The sequence below is a fragment of the Podarcis erhardii genome (assembly GCF_964252035.2).
Source record: "Podarcis erhardii genome assembly, chromosome: 2".
Lineage (NCBI taxonomy): Eukaryota > Metazoa > Chordata > Lepidosauria > Squamata > Lacertidae > Podarcis > Podarcis erhardii.
The window spans coordinates 2,424,757-2,447,266 of record NC_138498.1 but is presented as its reverse complement, the minus strand read 5'-3'; the positions used below and the strand labels follow the sequence as shown (position 1 = coordinate 2,447,266).

Here is a 22,510-nt window from a genome sequence, read left to right as displayed (position 1 = left end):
TTCTAGTGCTTGGGGCGGGGGGACTTCACATCTCTAGTGTTCCTGCTTCTGCCATAACAAAAAAAAGTTCTGCCCCAGAGGACAGGAAGAGATTAATGGGTTTGAGTCACAAGTGCCTGGTGTTTGATTTTAGCTGAATAGAGGAAACTCCTCAATGGTAACGACCTATACTGTAAGACCCCTGCCAACTCTATCCCTATTATTCTGCATGTTCACAAGAGGTGAGGAAGAGAGAGAGAAGCGTAATAGCTGGTGTTGGTGCAGGACATGGGGAACATCCACCTGAAACATGTAATGTTCTTCAAGTTGATGTTTCAGGAAGCTCTTAACAAATTAAGTTAAGATACGGTAATTAGGATGAAAATGCAGTAAATCTCCCCATGCAATTAAAGCCAGTGAATAAATCTATTGCTCAACCTCTCTTACGGTATATTCTTGCTGTGTGTGTTCATGCACACACACACTGAAAAGTTAAACATTGGTAAGCAAGACTAAATATTTAGAACTGTATAAAAAAATTAAAAAATTGTCCAGTAGCACCTTAGAGACCAACTAAGTTTGTTCTTGGTATAAGCTTTCATGCGCATGCACACTTCTTCAGATACACACAAAAGCTTATACCAAGATCAAACTTAGTTGGTCTCTAAGGTGCTACTGGACATTTTTAATTTTTTAAAATATATATTTCAACTGTGTCAGACTAACACAGCTACTTACCTGTATTTAGAACTGGATAGAGGTGGGTGAACATGAGACACTCTTCTGAACAGAAGTGAGTGGATTTTTTAACATTTTGTATTTTTATCAATTTAATTTTAGTTTTTTGTCATCTGTTTGCATTTATCATCACATACTCTAGGAAACTACCAACACGTGTGAGCATGCATATAAGACAAGATAGGTTTCATGCCAAACATGACGTTTAGCCTTGTCACAGCAGGACTTAATTTGAGACAAGGCTCACTGGGGCTTTGCCTGTCCCCTGGTAGCTGAGCTTGGCCTTCTTAGGCATGAAATAATGGTAAAGTTTGTATATTTGAGCATGGATGAGCATGGAAGTAAGGCAATCAATGTCTCCTAGTAATGACTGCTTATATTACCTCTAGAGCCAGAGGCAATATGCCTATGGTTGCCACTTGCTGGGAATGACAGGTGGTCCTTCTTGAAGACTTTCCAGAGACATATGGATAACCACTTTGGGAAACTAGAAGTGCCTTTGGCCTGATCCAGCAGGGCCCTTCTTGTGTTCAGGTACAGAGTCCTCAGCACTGAATGGCTGCAATAAAATGCCCACAGCAGTCAGGGCTTACAAGGCATCACCTCTCATTTTAGAAACTAAACATCATTTCCCACATAGTAGGATTTTAAATGCCTTAAGTGGTGTTAGCATTGTCCTTCCTCCCCCTCTGCTAACAAGGCTTAATCTGAGCTAGGGTGTTAAAGAAAGCTTTAACTCCACAATATATCTACATAACGGCCTCGGAACATGTGCAGGTGTTCTCTTCATGCGCACACATGCCCCAAGAAGCCACAGCTACTTCTGCCCTGCATCTGAGATGGCAGAGATGGGAAGGCAGGTGCTTTGATGTCAAGCTCTGTAGCTTTCTGGGAGGTGGGATGCTAAACCTTTTATTTCAGAAATTCAGCGCTGGCTGGGGTTCCAGAAACTAAAAGGAGGGAAAGGAAGCAGACTAGAAAACTTTCCTTGCAGACGTCCAGTGCAGGCCTCCTTGCTGCTTTGCACTCTCTTTTCTCTACCCCAAGTGGGAGGAGCTCCCGGAGGTTCCAGTCAAGCGGAAATCGCCAACACCAGAAAGCTTTTCAAAAGTGTGGGGATCCCGAGGAGTTCTCCAGAAGCAAGAGGAGGAGCTGCCCGGAGAACTTGTGGTTCTGGAAGAGGAAGCAGCAGAGGAAAGTTCCTGAACCTCTTCTAAGTGCCGAGACCGCGCTGAAAACCCAGCGAACAGAGAGGCGTAGGGTCGACAGCCGTGACCCAGAGGAGAGCCTGTTATTTTGTGTTTTCTAGCGCCAGCCTGCGCCAGTGGGCGGGAGAAAAGAGAGACCGGGAAAGGCTCGAAGGCAACCCGGGACTAAAGACAGAGGCTCTTTTCCTATAGCGGAGGTGAGGGAGCTGTCCCCGGCCTCTGGTGCTGAAAGGTCCTACCGCTGTGGAAGAATGTTCGAGGAACACTGAACACTCAAGAAACTTTTGTTGGCTTCTGTTGTCAACAAGGAGCAAGCGGGAGTTGGACAAAAGGCTACCCTTTAGCACGGTAAGAGGGGCTGGGAGTCATTTGCTAAAGACTGCTTTTTTGTTTTTTTAAAAGGCATTTCCTTCTGACTAAAAGGGTGGTGCAAACTGAAATTGTATGTTCTTTTCCTTAAGTTACGGCCTACAGGTCTGAATCTGAACTCACAAATTTGTTCCCATCTAGAACCCTCAATTCCACGTGCAAAAGTAAGTTTGTGTAAGCCAGGTGTGATTAAAGTCATTATTCATGTTAATTATTGGTACGAAATAGGCTTAAGAGTTCAGGAAAGCGTAATTAATCAGTTTGAGCATTACCCCAAGATTATGCTTGAGCTGTCTTCTAGTCTACAAGGTACATAATTAAAATCACTTTGTACATATTATTTACCTCCCTCGGCACATTTTCAGTTCAGTGCGCACCATTTAGGGGTGGGAACTGGTGGCTGTTTGAACCACAGATTCTAACCATGCACCTACATCTAATATGTGGTAAGGTAGTACAGATAGTCAAACTACCTGGAGGTGAGAGAATGCTCACACTGTGTATTTTGGTTGTCTGCTTGGGCATTAATGCACAGTCAAGGTGATTAACAACGATAGATGAGTGAGTTTCTGCATGTTTTTCAGTGCTTGTGGGTGAGTGGAAAGAATGTGCAATTAAATCTGAATGAGAATCTATGAGAACAGAAGGAAATGTATCATTCCTGGACAAAAGGTGTGACTTTTTACATATGTGATACAAGTGTAGAACAGGTGGTTCTGATTTGTATTAATAGTTCTCCACATAGACTTGATAATTTGGAATTTGAGATTAATTCATCCATGGGAAGCGGATGAGTTTAGGACTGTTTATCTAAGCCAGAGCTAGTGACCCATTAGAAAGCTCTGGAATTTATTCTGTGGGAATTTAGATTCATATCCCAAGTCATGACCTTTACTGGGTGACTTTGGGGAAGCTGCTGTTATGGTCATCCTAAAACTACAAATTCTGATGCTTTCCTTTGAAGGCTTGTTTTGAAGACATGTGTGAAAACGTAATGCAACCCACAATAAGTGTTAGGCAAATTATAAGTCTAACACTGATTAATGTACAGCTCCATGCATTGCAATTGCGCTGACATATATATTTGCAATCTTCCTTTGAGAGGTAAAGCATCTTGTTTGTTCCATGAGCAGCTTGTTATTCCATTCCATCCCTCTAAAGAGCCCCCCCCCCATCCTGCTTAAATTTATTGCAAATTCATGAATCCATTGCTTTTGCTTCTAAGCACTGGAGAATAGCTATACCTCTGCAACAGAAATCAGGCTTTGCACACTGAGAATCCTAGCTTCAGGTCCCAGTACCACTTGCTAAAACTTTGGACAGCAGCTATCAGTCAGTAATACTGGGATAGATGGACCAATGGTTTGCCTTAGGAGGACAAGTCATTTTACATCTTTGACATTTGTCTTTCCTCTTCCTGTATATTTTTGGCAACTGTATTATTATTATTATTATTATTATTATTATTATTATTATTATTATTATATCCTGCCCATCTGGCTGGGTTGCCCCAGCCACTCTGTGTGGTCCCTTGCTCTGTTTAGTAAGCCAAACATGCCCTATTTATTTGGAAGCCAATAAGAATAAATGAAATGTGTGGAACAATGATACATATAAGTGTGTGTATGTGTGTGGAAGGTCCTATTATGATCTATAAAAAGAAAAACTAATGTAGAATATGGATGTATACACACCATACATTTAAAGCACATTTTTAATCTCAAAGAATCCTGGGAACTGTATTTTACTCCCCTAGAGCCACAATTTCCTGCACCCTTAACAAACTACAGTACCCAGGATTCGGGGGGGGGGGGGGCTTCCAATGTATGGTGTGTATGCAGCCGGAACCAGATATCTGGTGGCCCCATGACTATTTCAAATGCGGAAACATTATCTTTTTTTCTGTGCCCCTTGGCTGTGCCCCTTCTGGCTCTGCTTTACCCGAGACTTCCCCAAGGGCATTGAGAGACAGCTTGTCGAGGAATATTAACCAGATGTGCCAACCCTTCCATCCCATTGCTTTGGGAAGAGAGAGAGAGGAATCATACCAGGTTTAGGGGAGTGCTTTGCTCGTAAGGGTTCTTTCACCTGGACAGATTTGCTCCATCAGTATATTTCTTGCAGGGTCTAATCCTAGTGGGGCAGCAGGGTAGGGGTGGAAGACCAAGCTCTAATCAACAATATTTTATCGGCAAAGCATGTGATAAATGTCACCATAATGTGCAGAATGGCCCAGAATTCCAGACACAAACTTTTAGGTGCATGTTATTGAGAAATCAGAAAGTACCTTGAATACTATCTAGTACAGTCCCTATCTGAAAGCAGATCCTAATTATTGGGTTGTTTCAATAATAATAATAATAATAATAATAATAATAATAATAATAATAATAAAATGCACATGAATAACCAATTGCATAACTATATTTTCTATATAAATGGGATGACATTTGGTTCACATTTGAAATTTAGCAAGAATTTGCAGTGGGTTTTAATCTTAAAAGAAACCTAATGCATTTGTTGCTTGTTCAAATTTGGTTTTTTAAATTCAGTAAAGAAGGTTATTAAAAAATAGAAATACTCATTTAATTGTGTTGAATCTTGAAGCAACAGCATAAAGTTTTACCCTGTCAAATAAAATTATTTTGCACTTTCATAAGCCCTAAACTTTATAAAACAAAATTTATAAATGGGAATTGTATGTGCGGGAGAGAGACTAAGAGAATACACATTTTTACTCCAAGCAGATTCAGGTTAGCAGATGTTAAGTTAGCAGAGTTTCTTTCTGTTTCTCTTAATGCTATTCTTAAATCTGTATGCGCATAAACTGTGACCCATTTGGCTGAATCCAAAGAATCACATAATCAAGGAGGATTTGAGTTTCTGTTTGTCAAAAAGCATCCTCTCGTGCTATGTAGTAAATCACTTCTGAAATTGAGGGGACTTTGATAACCACTTTGTGATACATCACAGAGTTTTGCTGTTCATTGCAAGTAGTCAAGCATCCTACTGGGCTAATGTAGCATGGCTATTTGAATCCTGGCCATTGTGTCATCACCATCATTAAAAATGATACTTTTCAGATTTATAATTTCACTAATTTTACAATCATTTTAACATTTCAAAACTTGACATCCTTCCCCCTCTTTCTGCAGTTCCTAAAATTTACTTTAATATCTTCTGCATATCCAAATTAACTTAATTTGCTCATTTATTCATCTACTTTAAATATATACTCCTGTAAAACTGCATGTTATTACAATATGCCTGCCAATGTTCTTATGTGTTTACAATTTATCTATAAATATTCAATAAACCATTTCCATTCTTTTATAAAAAGTTTATCTTGATTTCTTACTCCTCTGGTAAGTTTTGCCATTTCTGCATATTCCATAAGTTTTTGTATCCATTCTTCCTTTGCTAGGACTTCTGCTTCTTTCCATTTTTGGGTGAGCAACATTCTTGCCGCTGTAGTTGCATACATAAATAAGTTTCTATACAGTTTAGGTAGTTCTGACCCTATAATTCCCAAAAGGAAAGCTTCTGGTGTTTTTTTTACAAACATTATTTTAAACATCCTTTTCATTTCATTATATATCATTTTCCAGTAAGCTTTAACCTTACTACAAGACCATCACAGATGATAAAAAGTACCTTCTTTCTCTTTACATTTCCAACACTTATTTGATTTAGATTTATACACTTTTTGCCAGTGTACTGTGTTAGATACCATTGATATATCATTTTCATATATTTTTCTCTTAGACCATAACATGCTGTAAATTTTATATCCATATTCCACAATCGTTCCCATGCTTCCATGTCTATATTATGACCAATATCTATTCCCAGTGTATCATTGAGGATTTTACTTGCTCATCCTTTGTCTCCCATTCCAATAATATTTTAGACAGCACTTTTACATTACATTCCATCAGGTCTCTCTCCAGTTGTGATATTTGTTCCCAAAACCCTCGTATCCTATCTTTGTTAAATTCTTCATTCAAATGATGATAGTGTATCCATGCTGTTAACTTTCCTTATAATTCCTTAAATTCTTTTTATACTCTCTTCCCTCTTGTTTTAATAAATTTCTGTAAGTTCTCCACCCTTCTATCATATTCTTTTTCTTTACCACTATAGCTTTCAATGATGAGAACCAAAGTGGTGTTTTTAATAAATTCTTGGATTTATCCTATACTCTACAATTTTTTCCTAATTATATGATTTGTAAATCTTTTATGAACTTTCACCTTTTCATACCATAAATAAGTGTGCCAACCAAAAATATTGTCGTGATCTTCTAAGTCTAGAATATGTGAATTCTGTAACGTCATCCATTCCTTCAACCAACAAAGACAGGATGCCTCATACTATGGTCTCATATCTGGCAGGGGAAAATCTCCTCTTTCTTTTGCATCCATAAATATTTTATATTTTATTCTTGATTTTCCCATTTGCCAAATATATTTAGAAATATCTTTTTGTCATGAGTTGCAACCAACCTGGTCATTTTGTCTTGCTCTGTTCTCCGTTAAAATGGTGGATATTTTAGAGCTGAGCTGAAAGATCTAGTCATTTGTTTTTTACCTTTAAAGTTGTATTTTAGTCCTACAATCTGTTGTGCCTGTTCACAGCTGTTTGTCACAATCACTAGTATCCCTTGTGCTGTTGCTTCCAGTACCATTTTCCTCCTATTTCCTTTCTTCTCAAGGAATCTCAGTCAATCCTGGATCACATAACTGGATGTGATGATGTCACTGCACAGCATTACCTATATTATTTTGCTGGTGGTGTCACAATGGAAAGGGAGCCATTTTGAATGAGGGCAATGCCAGCTATATAAAAGAAATTCTAGCCAACCAGGGATCATTCTAACAACTAAACACTTTTGTAGCCCTTTCACATGTAATTCTGAAAAAAGTGCTAGAGGACCCCCCACTCACCGGCCTGCCAATGACAGTTTTTGTGAGAGAGTGGGAGCCTACACTTTCAGCTCATCCAAAGATCATTGAGATTTAAGCTTTCATCATTTCTAGATCATTTCACAAAGCTATATGGCAATGGCAGAAGGAAACAGAAGTTGTCCTTAAGCTCAGACAGAGTAGTGTGTGTCAGTTCAAGGCATATCTGAAGGACATTTTCCTCACCCGGGTGTGACAGCAGCGGGCCCAGCCCAGGCCCAGTCACTGCACCAGCTTCAGGTCAGCACAGCAATTTGCCTTCCCCTCCCTCTGGTACCTTCTACCCTGGACAGTATGAGCAGCAGGGCTATAGATGTGATGTTGACCCTCCTGCTCTGTTAAGCCCCCACCACAACCCAGCCCAGTGTTTAGCTTGCAGCCAAAGCCTGAGCAGTCTCACTTATACCCAACAGGTCAACCACCACCATACTCAACAGCAGCCTGCAGATTTGCACACCTTGTGTGACCCACCAAACCAGAGACAGTACACTAGCCATGTACGGTGACTTACTAAGGGTTTCTTAGCCTCCTTGCTTGTTTTTCAGTTCTGTGTAGGCAGCAAAAAGGGTGACATTCATTGAAGTTCCCGAGAGCCATCAAAGGAGCTGCATTCACTCGCTGGATCCCAAGTTGTTCTCTCTTGTCAAGAGACAGTGACTGGTCCATATTTACCCAGTAAGCTTTGTGGCTGGGTGGGGGTTTGCACCTGCATCTCCCCAGGGCTAGTTCAATGCTTGCCCCACAACACTGCACTGCACCCCTAGGAGCAGGGCCTCCCGCTGTCACAGATCAGGTGCATGCAAGTATTTGGCCCACATGTGGTCCAGGGTAAGGCTAGGTTTGCTACATTCTAATTACTTACTAAAACGTAATTAGGGTCTGCTTGGAGCCTATGGGACACACTACCCATTTGCACAACAATTAACACTTTAATCCATTATACAAGTCCCATCAGGCATATTAAAAGTAGGATTTGCTACACTGGATGAGGCGGCGGCCAGTTGACCGATTAGTTGGATGGCACATTTTCAACAAAGCTGCTTACACATTAAGCTTTATTAAATGAGTACGTCAAGCTGACAAGCAGTTGATTATCATGAAACCCAGGCTGTTGTTTTTTTCCTGTTCTTTCTCTGTAGTGTTGTCGTAGCATTCATTATTCACCAGAGGCTGACTTCTACCCTGAGTAGGATCAATCTGCACCACAACATTTTGTTGTAGGTCCCTGTATTTGAAATGTGAAATTCTGCCTCAAAATTCAAACAACAGAGATGGATAGATAGATGATAGGACAGACATCTGATAAATAAATTATGAAGCTAAGAATCCATCACTAAAAATGTCCAACCAAACTTAGTAAGTTCCATTAAAAACAATTGGGTTTAAATTAAATCTCAACTAATTTGTTCTATTGGATTCTATGTACAGCGGACGCTTGGGTTGCGAACATGATCTGTGCAGGATGCTCGTTCGCAACCCACAGCGTTCACAACCCACAGTGGCACGTCTGCGCACTTGCGGGTTGCGATTCGGCTCTTCTGTGCATGTGCAAAGTGCAATTTAGTGCTTCTGCGCATGCGTGACCGCCGAAACCCGGAAGTAACCCGTTCCGGTACTTCTGGTTTCTGCGGTCCATAACCCGAAAAAACGCAACCTGAAGCAGCTGTAACCCGAGGTATGACTGCATCTTCTATTTAAGGAATGATTATTAACTTTAGTTGAATCAGGACCTTTAGGTATAGATTTTTATCCCACCTTCTCACTATGCTCAGAGTAGCAGAGTGTTGAGATTATGAAAACTCAGAGAGATTCCTATTTTATTATTTAATATATTTTAACTTCCTCTCCAAGTTCTTACAGATGTTTCTGTGAATGAAGATGCCCCTCACCCCAATTAGCATCTGATTTTATTTTTGGTAAAATTTGGTGACAACTCCAATTAGCTTTTCCATACAAATCTGTTATGTGGCCTATGGCATTTTTTCATTTGCTTGCAAGGTTACAAGGTATAATTGTGGATCTAATCTTCTCTCACCCCTAAAGGAAATATTCTGATCATCTGTTTCAGACCAGTGCAGCCTATGACCAACCAATATAGTCTCCCCACCAGGGCTTGTAAACCTTCTGCTTTTGCTTCCTACCCAAAAGTTAAAAAATACGAGGGGGTGATGTATCAAGCACCCATCAGGCTAGTGGGCTTCTTTTGGTTTTGTGCATTTGCAAGCTGTGCAGGTCTATGTTTATGGCAGGGATGGTGAGCCTGTGGCCCTCAATATGTTATGAGACTACAACTGCCATCAGTCCTGACTGTAGGCCACACCGAGCGCATACTGATGAGAGTCCAATAACATCTGGAGGGCCACAGGTTCCCAACCCCTGCTTCCAGATAAAAAGCTATAGGAAGATTAGAGAAAGGTCAGGGGTTAAGCTGCACAATATGCTAAATAGACAAGGTTGTCTCCATCAAATTTTTATTCAGAGTATACCCATTAAAATTAATTGACCTAAGTTACTTCTGTCCACTAATTTCAATGGTTCTGCACTGTGTATGACAGACATTGCATACAAGCACCACAGGCTAGAACAGAATGGTAGAACATAATTTCCTGGGTCATACCTCTTTATATAAAATGATAAAATCATCTTGTGGACCTGCTCATTCCTGAATTCATTTGGATTTGTGGTTGTTGTTTTTTCCAGGGTCAAGGGATGACCAAACTCTACAGCAAGTCCAAAGAAATGGCCGAGCTCATATCATCTCAACCATGGATAGATGAAGCCCTAAGCTCCCAAGATGAGATGAAGGAAGAAGATAGCAGGCAAGCCTCCTATGGGATACTTGCTGGACTTAATGAAGAGCATGACAGTATTGAGGAGGAGGAGGAGGAGGAAGATGGTGGGAAGCCAAAAAGAAGGGGCCCAAAGAAGAAGAAGATGACCAAGGCAAGAATGGAGAGGTTCAGGGCCCGCCGGGTGAAGGCTAATGCCCGGGAGCGAACACGGATGCATGGGCTCAATGATGCTCTGGATAACCTTAGGCAGGTGATGCCCTGCTACTCCAAGACACAGAAGTTGTCCAAAATTGAGACACTCAGACTTGCCAGGAACTATATATGGGCTTTGTCAGAGGTCCTGGAAAGTGGGCAGACTCCAGAAGGGAAAGGTTTTGTCGAGATGCTATGTAAAGGTTTGTCCCAACCAACCAGCAACTTGGTGGCTGGTTGCCTGCAGCTGGGACCTCAAACCCTGTTCTTGGAGAAACATGAGGAGAAAAGCCCTGTCTCTGACTCAGCTGTGCCCAGCCACAGTTTTTCTTACCAGTCTCCTGGGCTGCCCAGTCCACCATACGGAAACATGGAGGCCCACCTTGTACACCTAAAGCCTCCCACATTCAAAAGCCTTGTGGATCCGTCCTTTGGCAACCACCACCAAGACTGCACATCTCCGGCATATGAGGGCCCCTTGACACCTCCCCTGAGCATCAGTGGAAATTTCTCCCTAAAGCAAGATGGTTCTCCAGACCTGGAAAAATCATACAGCTTCATGACCCACTACCCATCTGTTAGCTTGAGCAGCACTCATGGGCACAGCTCTCATTTCTCAACCTCAGTGCCCAGGTATGATATCCCCATAGATATGAGCTATGACTCCTATCCTCATCATGTGGTTGGGGCCCAGCTCAATGCAATATTCAGTGAATAACCCAAGAAGATGAATCCCCTCATGGATTAAAGGAATACGATCCTTTGTAGACATGGTGTGACATCAGTAGAATTAATACTGTGAAAAGGAGTTTACTTGCTCTACTATGATCAGACTAGTTTCATGGGCAGTCATACCACATTCCTCTGAGCACAAATATATTTTAGTTGTGTTGGTTTATGGGCTTTCAGACAGGTCCCCATTCCTAAAGTGCAGCTCCAAGTTTCTTCATGGTTTTTGCATTTAGGATGCAGACACAACATTTACAGTTAACAATGGAGCTGACCCTCATTGCATCCACTACAAACAGCCCCCCCCCTTTCCAGGGTCAAACACTGGAATGAAAACGGCTCTGCATGCTTGCAGCAGAAGCTGGCAGTGGGTGGTGCTGATTAACTATCACCTATGACATCACCATTACACCACCATATTCAGTCCCAAAGCAGCCTTGCAAATGCAATTAAAAAGTTTCTTTTTTAAAAAAAGGTGGATTGTTAATATATAAATTAATATGAGTACATAAAATAAAAGTTGGAAAGCCCACTCAATGCAATGGGGAGAGGCAGGCAGCTGACCGATTAAGCCAATGTTATTTCTGCCAAGCAAACTAGAGTCAGAGTCACACCACAGGCAAAGAAACTGTTGTGTCTTCTCTTTCTTCACATTTAGATTTGCCATTTTGCCCTAAACTGAGTGTTCAGTGCTTCCACACAAATCTGCAGAACACACTGCCATGAAACCAGGCACAAAGCTGGTATAAAAAGTGTCATGTAGGGCTTATGCAAAAGCCTGGGAAATGGGAAGGCAAAGTATTATTATCATAGTGCATCTGTCTTCCTGACCTTTCTCTTCCCCTTCCTTTCACCTCTCTAAATCAAGGATGGGGAACCCAGGGCCATCCAGATGCTAGAGTTCAGTTTCCTTCAGCCTCAGACAGCATGGCCAGTGGTCAAGGATGATAGGAGTTTTAGTCCAGTGATATTAGAGGGGCACAGGCTCCCCATGCTTGCTCTAAATAATAGACTGCAGCAGGGGATAGAGAAGTATCTACATGGGACCTTAGGGTGATGGGGTGGGTAATACAATGAAATAAAGACAAGTGCAGCAACCCTTTTTGATTTATGGCTCCCCCATAAAATTCCTATGAGGAGGGAAATATAAATCTATGACCGTTGCCCCTGCCCTGGTGCAAAACTTACCACCAGCTCTAACAGAGGTGTGTGATACACCTATTCCTCCCCCCCCCCACTGCTTTATGCTTATTAAACTTATCACAATTCTTTAGACTCACCTAGATCAGCCTTTCAGATGTTTCACTTCCGAAGGCACCTCCATTTTGGCCTTGATTTTTGTAGTAAGAAAAAATCAATGCCAGCCCTAAAGAAAGTGGCGAAGTTCACTGAATTTATAGACTCCCATTTCTCTTGACAGTCTGTAGTTCCCCAGAAGTCAGAAAAGAGCAATACCCAGGAAGGAGACACCAGAGAGATTCTGTCTGCTCCCTGTGAAAAAAACAACCAATGTGAAACCATGATGGACAGGAAGAACACTTGCTGCTTCCTGCCCACTAGGAACGACAGGGTTTTGTTAATGGGGAAATAAAGTTAAGAGATCCTTCTTCCAACCCAACAGCTTTAGTCTGGATTATACTTAGCACCATGAAAACACACGTATGGGGCAAACCCGGCTACAGACTGTCATGATCGCTTTAGACCAAATGTGCTTGGCCTATAGCTCCTATCTTCCTATGCTATTGACCATGCTAGCTGGGGCTGACTGGGGTTGGAGTCCAACAACAGATTGTAGGTCACAGGCCCCTGTTTCTGATTTTGACTCTGCAACCACACTTTCCAGTTTTGGGAAGCATCCTCACTCCACTGAATCATAAATCTTAATCCCATATGTTCAACCATCTGAAATCCCAAATAGTGTCTAGGAGAATCAAGCAAATGATACAGACTTCAGGCTTCAGGCTTCTTCCCAAAGGGCTTTGGTGAAACTGTAGGGAGAAAGAAAGACTAACAACACTCCTGAAAATGTACAAGGCAGTAGCTCCTTCCAGCAGCAGCCACATATGAGCCAGCATCTTCTCATACACTAAGAGGATTCACATATAGGAGCTCACAATCACCAGTGCACCTTATAGCAAGGATGCTCCTAAAGCGCAATGTCTCACTTTCAATATGAATATCACACTGATTTATCTCCAGCTCCTCCATTGCCTAGCCTGTGTGTGCAATGTGGCATTGCTAATTCATGACTTCAGTACAGCAGCAATAAATGGAAAGCTAGCCTTTTCCAGTCCAGACCAGCTGCATCACTTCCGTTGCAAGATACAATGTAGTCATTCATTCTTTCACAATACTGAACTAAACCTCAATGGGTGTATCTTCAATCTTTCCAGTCAAGCAAGAGACTCACACCCCACCACCATTAAAAAAAAAACGGCTCATTTGCTTGTGCCCTAGAAAGGGCTCAGTTCTTGGATCTTCTACCACCCTTTCTTCTTACAATAACCAAGGCATAAACATGCATAAGAATGTGGGGATATAAAAAAACTGCTGGACTTCACAAAAGCAAATGAAGCCCATTACCACTGACTGCCAGCTTTAAGCTGAACACTCAAAAGTCTAAAAGCTGGTTGTGAGGACTTGATATACGTGCTTCCAGGACCTCTTCTCTCCAGCTAGCCAACAAACAATGGTGTATTTTGTTATATATCCCAGCTAATGCATGATACATGGACAATTCAGGTTCCAGGGCCCAATCCAATTTGCAGGGCTGCCTCTCTGTATTATTCAGAATGCTGATGTCACATTGCTGTTGACATTATTATTATTCATTTTAGTCCAGCCATTTAAATGCAACGTTTCTCCAATGAAATTGCATGTGCCGTGATCAGTGACTGCAGAACTTACATTTAATTTAATGTAATTTAAGCTCCTGGATGCCAGCCAGGCAAAGGTCACAGATGAGGTGGAGCCTGTCTTGGGACTCAGGTGGAATCTTGCTTGAGCATGTGTGTGATCCACACTTCCCTTTCTTCCTCTCTTTCCAGCATAGGCTATGCTTTAAAACTCTGTGTCCAAGCACCCGATTTTTTTGCTCCTGAGCTTTTCCCGTGAAAACCTACTCTTGGAAGCACAATTGGAGCAAACAGCAATCTGTGGAAAACCCAAACTGACCTTTGCTCTGGTCAAATGCTAAAGAGCAGGTTTTTGCAAGGAAAGCTCTGGGACTTTAAAGCGCAGTCCTGTACCTGGAAAGAGTGGAGGAAATGTGTTTGGATAAGTCCAAAGTTAAAAGAAAAACAAGTGTCTAACTTCTTGTCGGAAGACAGAGCTCAAGAAGGACCAGTCAGGAGAGTGTATGGGGAACCCTGACTACCCAATCAAAGCACTCTGCTTTGGCCAACCTTCCCCGCCTGGGTGCTTTCCAGATGTTGTTGGACTCCCATTCCCATCAATGCCAGATGGCATGGTGGCCATTATCGTCCAACAACATATGGAGTGTGGCATGGCCAAGGTATTTTTTTCAATTTTATTAGCATCACCCTGATTTTTCTTTCCTGTTACTAGTGGTTATTAAGCAATATGAATACTGGTATTCATTTTTATTTTTGTGTTACCAAAGTTATATATAACTCAACTGCGGTAAGTACTGCTGTCTGTGAGCATCCTATGTGAACACTGTTCTAGGTAGTTACCTTGGAACTCCAGGGTTTCCAACACTAAAAGTTGTCAGTGAAATTTGCCTCCTATAAAATGTGAAGATAATATTAGCATCTCTGCTTGGAGCACTGTGATCAGCTGAAGAAGATTAAAAGGAACCCACAGCCTCATCAAAAGGGACAGGATACCCACTGTGCTCCTTTGTGACCCCCCTGCTCCAGAAGGCAGCCGCCCAAGTAAAAGCCATGTCTAAAGTGTCCCTATTATTTATTATTAACCCGGATTCTTCTAAGTTATTTCCTTTTTCATTTCACATGAAATGTGAAACATGCTAAATGACCTATGGTTTGTTTGTTTGTTTGTTTGCTTGCTTCATTGAATTGACTTTAAAGTATTTTTAGTTGGAGGTGTAGAATTGTGGGGATAAATGTGTATGTTGGGAGACATCTCTCGATCACTCTTCATTTCATGGTGCCTTTGCTCCATGGATATTTATTAGCTCTTATTTATTTAACTTATTCCTCTCCCCACTTTTTTTTTCAGGGGAGGAGGGCCTCCAGCCCACAGTTTCACCAAGTAATTATATACTGTATATGCTGTTTGTGTTCTCTTTGAGAGGTGACTTCTGTGGGGATTGTCACTATTGGCTGCAGGTGCAGCCAAAAATAAGCAATAACAATTGCCAAGGCTATGCAATTCAGTTTAGTTTTCCTTTCAAGTTAAGCCAGAGTTAGAGTTGCCATACATCCAGGAAATCCTGGACATGTCCTCTTTTGGGGGGACTACATACCCATCCGGGGGGATTTTTATATTTTAAAGCAAATTTCTGGGTTTGAGGGGGTGTATTTTTTTTGGGGGGGGGTGCGGGTGGCTCCTGTTGGCTGACAACACCCTGTCCCATCATTGTCTAGCCTCTAGCTAGAGAACTTATGACCAAGTAGGAGCCCTCCATTTCTGTAGAGGAATTATCTTCAGAGATTAGAATTTCAAGAAAACCATTGTATTCTGAAGGAACTTGTTAATAAACAGCTTCTAGGACAAGGAGGGTGATGATGGTTGGGTTTATTTCATGGGGGTCTTTTTGTACTAAAGTATATATATTTTATCCTTTTGTAAAGAAAACAGAATTGGCTCTTCTGCCCAAATAAAAGTGGTGAATTTTGTTTCAACTAAAAGGCTCATGTGATTTAAGAACGCTTCTTTCTAGGCCACAGGGGTGGGGCAGTCTGTGATGCCAGGGATTCAACCTGGGACCTTCTGCTGGTAAAATGCATGTTCTACAGCTGTGCTGTACCTGTTCCTCAAAGATCTCTCAACATTTGCAATTGCACACCTACAAAATGGGGGGGGGGGGAGATGGCCATCCATTTCCAGAAGCATCCATCATTTGGGATGCTCAGTGTTCACAGGTGAAAGTTAACATTTCCCAAATCTTGGACATTGGCAACATCAATAGAATCAGATACAGACAGAAGGAAAGGTTATCCCTCTTTCTTTGACCCATAGAAGAATCCCCTAAAGCCCCCTCTGCCTGCAGCTTTCCCTGTTGGGTTATGGCTCCAGCTGGAGTATTATTAACAGCATTTTCCTCCTCCACTAGTGCCAGCTCCTCCCTTGGCCCCTTCACTGTTGCCTAATCCCTTGTAAAGTGCAGCTTGGCATCCCCCAGGCAGTGGCAACAGCAGCAAGTCTCCCCAGCACTCTCCAGCACATCCAGTCTCTCTGGCGGCACATGTATCCAGCACAGCTGAGTGCCTTCTGCCAGTGCCATGTGTATGGAGGGAGAGAGGGAGAGGGAGAGAGGGGGGAGAGAGAGAGAGAGAGAGAGAGAGAGAGAGAGAGAGAGAGGTGCTGTGGCTGCCACTTCCAGTGTGCTGAGCCCAAGGGGAGTCAGGAGAAGCATCTACCTGATCCCCATAAGGGGTGTGTGTGTGTGTGAACTCAGGCAGCTTGCTTACCCCAGTGCACATACAAGGGACTCAGGCAGCTAGAAGGGGAGGCCGACCAAGAGTAATGGGACAGAGAAACAGCAGCCAGGGGCTGACCCTGAGAAAGATCTCAGTTGCATCTCATATGTTCCCACCATTCCAGGCCAGCCTTTTCCCTCTGCACTATTGCAAAGTCAAAAGCATTTACATTTCATATTGTTGCATGCCACCTCAATTTCAGGGCAGTGTGAGATTCAGGTACTTATCCAGAGTTCTGATTCCTTTGGAATGACTGTGGTGTCTTTATGATATATGCTTTAAATACACATATATACAACCCTTGCTTCTCCCTCTTCACAGGTGCTGAACCTGGTTACTAGACATTTATTGGCCTGAACCAGATCCAAACTGCAACGACTTCACTTGCAGTTAAACCGGAACCAGGAAAGAAACAAAAATCACAATGCCTTGACTGCCAGACCAGGATAGGGCTATTATGGCAGATTTCAATGCGCCAAGCAAGGAGATTTCAGTGGGAAGCATCAGGATTCGTGAGAAAGAGGCAGCCCAAAGTTTGCTCTTGGATAGGCCAAGGCCAGGGCCATCCATGGGCCATCCATTGGATAGGGCCATCCATTGGATAGGCCAAGGCCAGGCCATTAGGCAAGGTGAGCAGATCACCTCGGGCAGCAAGATCCACAGAGGCAGCAGATCCAGCCTCCAAGGAATGCATTGCCCACTGCTGCTGCCACTGCCGCGATGGCAGCAATGGTTGTGGTGTGCTCCTTGGAGGCCAGATCTGCTGCCCCCTCGGTAGCCCCTGCCCCTGCCACCTCTACAACAGCATCTCAGTAAATAGGTGGCGCTGCTGGTCTCCTCTCACCCATAGAGAGGGCATCTCCTGAGCTCTGCACCTGCCCAGCAAGCCCCTTCCAATACCACCCACTCTATTTTGGAAAGGTGGAGGACTCAGAGGAGGAGTAATTATGGTGTTGATTGTAAATTTGGGCAGGTTTGTGTGGGAGAAAGTGATCCTGAAAGTATCCGGATCCCAAGCCATTAAAGCATATTTACTTATGCCCAGAAATGGATATGCAACCAGTGCAGTAATTTAATAATTTAAGAACTGGCCTAACAAGGTTTCCTGTGACTCATAAAATACACACTGCACTCATTTAATACTTTGAAGTTACCAGGGAATAGACAACTGTGACTCACCATTTTCTGCTCTGACTGGCAGTGACTTTCTGGGACCCCAGACTGAGGTTGTTCCCAGCTCTGCTGGCTGACATCCTTTTCAAGTGAAAGTTATGGAAATTGAACCCTGGATTGCCAGCAATGAAGGCATCAGATCTAGCACAAAGTCAGCCCTTTCTTGGTGTCTGGTGCCCTCTGAAAGTTGTTTGACTCCAATTTCCAGCAGCCCCAGCCAGCGTAGTTAGCAGTCAGGGATGATGGGTGTTGTAGTACAACAACATCAGGGGTGCACCAGGTTAGAGAAGGCTTCACTAAGCCAGGATCCTCTCAAATGCCCCTTTCTCTAATGAGAAATCAAAAGCACTTATCAATTTTTGTGTGTGGGAGGGTTGCCTGATAGGTACTTGATTAACCTTCTTGTCCTTTCCCCCAGCCTTTAACTTCAGGCAGGGCCAGCAAGATGAGGTGATGGCCTCAAAGTGGCAAGATCCACAAGGGCAGCAGATCCTGATGTGGATCTTAATTCCCCCACTCCTGGTTCCTGATGTAGCTCTTCCCTCACCCCTTCTTCCCTGGCAGGAGGGGATACCATTTGGGGGTACACCTTGGGTGTCAAAATGTCTTAGGTCAGCCCTGTTTCCAGGGATGCTAAAGGCCTCTGGTGTGTTGGACACATTCCCTCTCCTTCCCTGACTGAAATGAGCAAAAATCTCTTGCATTCTTTCAGTGGGAATTAATTTCTAACCCTCTTCTTTGCTTGTCTTCTCCATACACTCTGGGGCTGCAAGATTTCTAAGTAGCGACCATCAGCAAGGGTGTGCATTGCTTACGGGTGTGTCTGCTACAGTGGAGTGGGAAGAACAATCACAAAGCACCAGTGGCATTGACTCCCTCAGCAAGCTGAGCCATAGCACAGCTGGACTCTGGGTTAGGTTGGCTCCCTTCATCCAATATGAAGCAATGACTGACAATGTGCCAAGTTCCCAGCTTTCCTCACTGTTATGAGACTGTGCCAGCTCCATCATGGTTGAACTCTGATGCTCTAGAAGCTTGGAGCAGCTGCTGGCCCAGCCGGGACTCAGCTTGCAGCTGTGTGAGGCTTTCTGTCTCCCAGAAGAGGAAATCTTTATTAGCCGCCGCCTCCTCCTCCGTGTGTGTGTGTGTGTGTGTGTGCGCGCGCGTGTGTGTGTGCGTGTGTGTGTACACTTGTACTCATGCACTTTTAAAAAAATAAGAAATGGAATAATTAAATTACACAGGGCTGTCCTTTATCACTGTTACTTTTTATATTGGTTTTAGAGGTCTTGACAAGAAGAATAAGAAGTAATTTAGATATAAAAGGGATAACACTGGGACAACAATGTTACAAACTGAACACATCTGCTAACGATGTGGACTATAGAGGGGATGGGGCTCATGCAGTGACTCTCCCCCCCCCCATTCTGGGAACTGTAGTTTCTTAAGGGTGCTAGAAATAGTAGCTCTGTGAGGGATAAACTGCAGTTCCCAGGATTCTTTGTGGGAAGCCATGTGCTTCAATTGTATGGTGTGTACACAGCCCCAATGTGTGTTTACCAGTGTTTCCCCTGCTTTCGCTGGTGGAATTGTTGGTGATGTTTGAGCAAATGAGGCAAATGCAGAATAATGGTTCTCCACCCCAAATCAGCTGCCCCACTCTTTTTCCCAACTCCAATCTGCTGGTTGGGGAGCATAGAGCCACATAATTACTAAGCCCCTTTAAACCCTGCTTTATAGGCTATAATTCTGATAGTTTGTAATCTGATAACTCCATGAGCCAGTGAGCCTCTAATGTGCCTGTCTGAATGAAGTCTGAGGATTTCATCTATGCTAAGCCCAACTATTGAATTGTCAATTCTTGGATAAATCATCTTTCATTCTTCTTCTTTTTAACGGCCCTCCCCATCTCTTCAGTTTCAGATTTTGGCCATCAGCTTCCAAGAAATGAACAATTCGAGAACAGAGGGATAATGAAAGACACTGGGTTCTTAGAAGGGTATGAATGGCAGGACATCACTTTTCACCTTCAGCTGCCACTCACCCAAATTCTCCCAGAAGGCCTTAACCCTTGGGCATGTCCACCAAAGGTGAAAGAATGTACCTTCAGTTTCTTTACATTTCCAGCATTTGTTATCGGGCAAATGGTAGATTTTAGCAAGCTTGACTGGGGTCATGTACCACCTATACATAATTTTCATAATATTCTCCCTTAAGGCATTACATGCCGTAAATTTAATTCCGGTGGTCCATAACTGTTCCCAGTCAGCAAACATAATGTTATGTCCAACATCTTGTGCCCATTTAATCATAGTAGATTTCACTGTCTCATCCACAGTATTCCATTTCAACAGCAGATTATACATTCTTGATAATATCTTAGCATTGGGTTCTAACAATTCAGTTTCTAACTTTGATTTTTCCACCTGGAAGCCAATCTTTTTATCTAAATTATAGGCCTCTCTTACTTGAAAATAATGTAGCCAATCCCGCACCTTGTCTTTGAGTTTTTCATAACTCTGCAGTTTCAATTTATCACCCTCCTGCTCCAAAATTTCCCAGTACCTTGGCCAATTGGTCTCCATGTTAAGTCTTTTCATGGCCTTTGCCTCCATTGGCGATAACCACCTTGGGGTTTTGTTCTCCAACACATCTTTATATTTAATCCAGACATTAAATAATGCTTTTCTGACAATATGGTTTTTAAATGCCTTATGTACCTTAACCTTACTATACCACAAATACGCATGCCATCCAAAAACATTATCATACCCTTCCAAATCTAAAATGTCCGTGTTTTCAAGAAGTAGCCATTCCTTCAGCCAGCAAAAAGCTGCTGCTTCATAATATAACTTAAGGTCCGGCAGGGCAAATCCCCCTCTATCTTTCGCATCCGTAAGTATCTTAAATTTAATTCTGGGCTTTTTGCCCTGCCAGACAAATTTAGAAATGTCCCTTTGCCACTTCTTGAAACAGTCCATCTTGTCTATAATTTGCAGTGATTGGAACAAAAACAACATTCTCGGCAATACATTCATCTTGATGACAGCAATTCGTCCAAGTAAGGAAAGCTTTAAATTTGACCAAATTTCAAGATCCTTTTTCACTTCTGACCAACACTTCTCATAGTTATCCTTATATAAGTTAACATTTTTAGAAGTCATATTCACCCCTAGGTATTTTACTTTCTTTACCAATAATAAATCTGTCTCCTTCTGAAACTTTTCTTTCTCTATTGGTGTTAAATTTTTCTCCAATACCTTAGTTTTTAACTTATTCAGTTTAAAGCCAGCCACCTGACCAAAATCCTGGATTAGTTCTAAGGCCCTTTTAGTACTAGGGACTGGCTCTTGCAGTGTCAAGACTAGGTCATCTGCAAAAGCTTTAAGTTTATATTGTTTGTCACCAACCTGAATACCCTGAATCTGTTGGTCCCTTCTGATCATGTTCAGCAAAACCTCCAGGACCAAAATAAAAAGCAATGGGGAGATTGGGCAGCCTTGTCGTGTCCCTTTTTCAATTTTAACCTCTTCTGTAACTACGTTATTAACTATTAATTTAGCCTTTTGTTCTGAATAAATCGCACCTATACCATTTTCAAATTTTTCTCCAACCCCCATCCCCTGAAGATTCTTCTTCATGAAACTCCAAGATATATTATCAAAGGCTTTCTCTGCATCAATAAATATCAAAACAGCTTTAGAGTTGATGTTAACTTGTAGCTTTTCCAAAATGTCAGTTATATTCCTCATATTATTTGATAAATGTCTGCCAGGGAGAAAGCCGGCCTGGTCTTAAGAAGAGCTGAACTTGAGACCTTCTGTATCAGGGTTGGGAAACTCTGACTCCCATCAGCCCTAGTCAGAATGGCCAATGGTCAGGGATGATGGGAGGTGTAGTTCAAGAACATCTGCAGGGCCCATGGGTTCCCCTATCCCTGCTGTCCCTGCAATAGCCTAGGCTTCACTGCCATGTGATGGTCCTTCCACCCACCCACCTCCCAGCCAGGCCTTCCCATTTTTTAAACTGTGTGCTGCAACACCAAGCCATGTTCAGATGCAGTATGGAACTGCACAAGCAGAGCTATGCCAAAGCTTCAGCTTTGAAAAAGAACACATTAGTTGCAAACAAGCATGATTGCTACACAGTCTGGCTGCAAGGCTATATTTCATTTGGGCTGTTTGTGAAAGTGCAAAACTGGAAATCACCCAAACTATGCCCCGTGGCTTGGCCTTCACTGTACCAAGTCATAGAAGTTTGTTTCTGATGAAACATGGTCTAGATTTACTGTAAATTCTCCCTCCCTCTCTCTCTCTCTCTCTCTCTCTCTCTCTCTCTCTCTCTCTCTAGCTCCAGAGCCGTGACTCCCAATTCTCCCCCAATGAATAGGAGAAGCAAGCTGGTAATTCGGGTAAATCTGCGATATGCTCAGCAAACCCCCTGTAAGCTCCAGATCAGCCAGCATTTTCAATCTGTTTTCAGAGAGGTACAGAATGTTTGCTTAGCAGTGGCCAAAGGCCAGGAGATTAATCAGTGGGTTTCCTCCCTCTCCCCCTCCCTTGCATCTGCTCAGACAAGCCACAAACAAGACAGCTAGCAAATCTAACAGCAGGCAGACAGGAGCTCCCATCAACGATCAGGGCCACTGCCTGCCCCTCTATTCTGGGGTGGTTGTTTTTACAAAATATCCTGTTTCTCCCCACCCAAGACACTCCCAAAATGCTGTTTCTAATTGTGCC

At 42.7% G+C, this 22,510-nt stretch overlaps 1 protein-coding gene across 4 annotated transcripts; it reads left to right on the top strand.

The window, feature by feature from the left end:
* Positions 1-1,709: 1,709 nt before the first annotated feature.
* Positions 1,710-15,750, top strand: NEUROD4 (neuronal differentiation 4). 4 transcript variants are annotated; one of them, XM_081851802.1, is made up of 3 exons: positions 1,710-2,273; positions 2,387-2,458; positions 9,959-15,750. In XM_081851802.1, exon 3 carries the CDS (start codon positions 9,968-9,970, stop codon positions 10,958-10,960), a length of 993 nt encoding a protein of 330 aa, XP_081707928.1. In that variant the 5' UTR covers positions 1,710-2,273; positions 2,387-2,458; positions 9,959-9,967; the 3' UTR covers positions 10,961-15,750. The 4 variants fall into 4 exon arrangements, with proteins under 4 accessions (XP_081707928.1, XP_081707926.1, XP_081707927.1 ...); XM_081851800.1 differs by lacking the exon at positions 2,387-2,458; XM_081851801.1 differs by lacking the exons at positions 1,710-2,273; positions 2,387-2,458 and adding an exon at positions 7,213-7,498.
* The last annotated feature ends 6,760 nt before the right edge of the window (positions 15,751-22,510 follow it).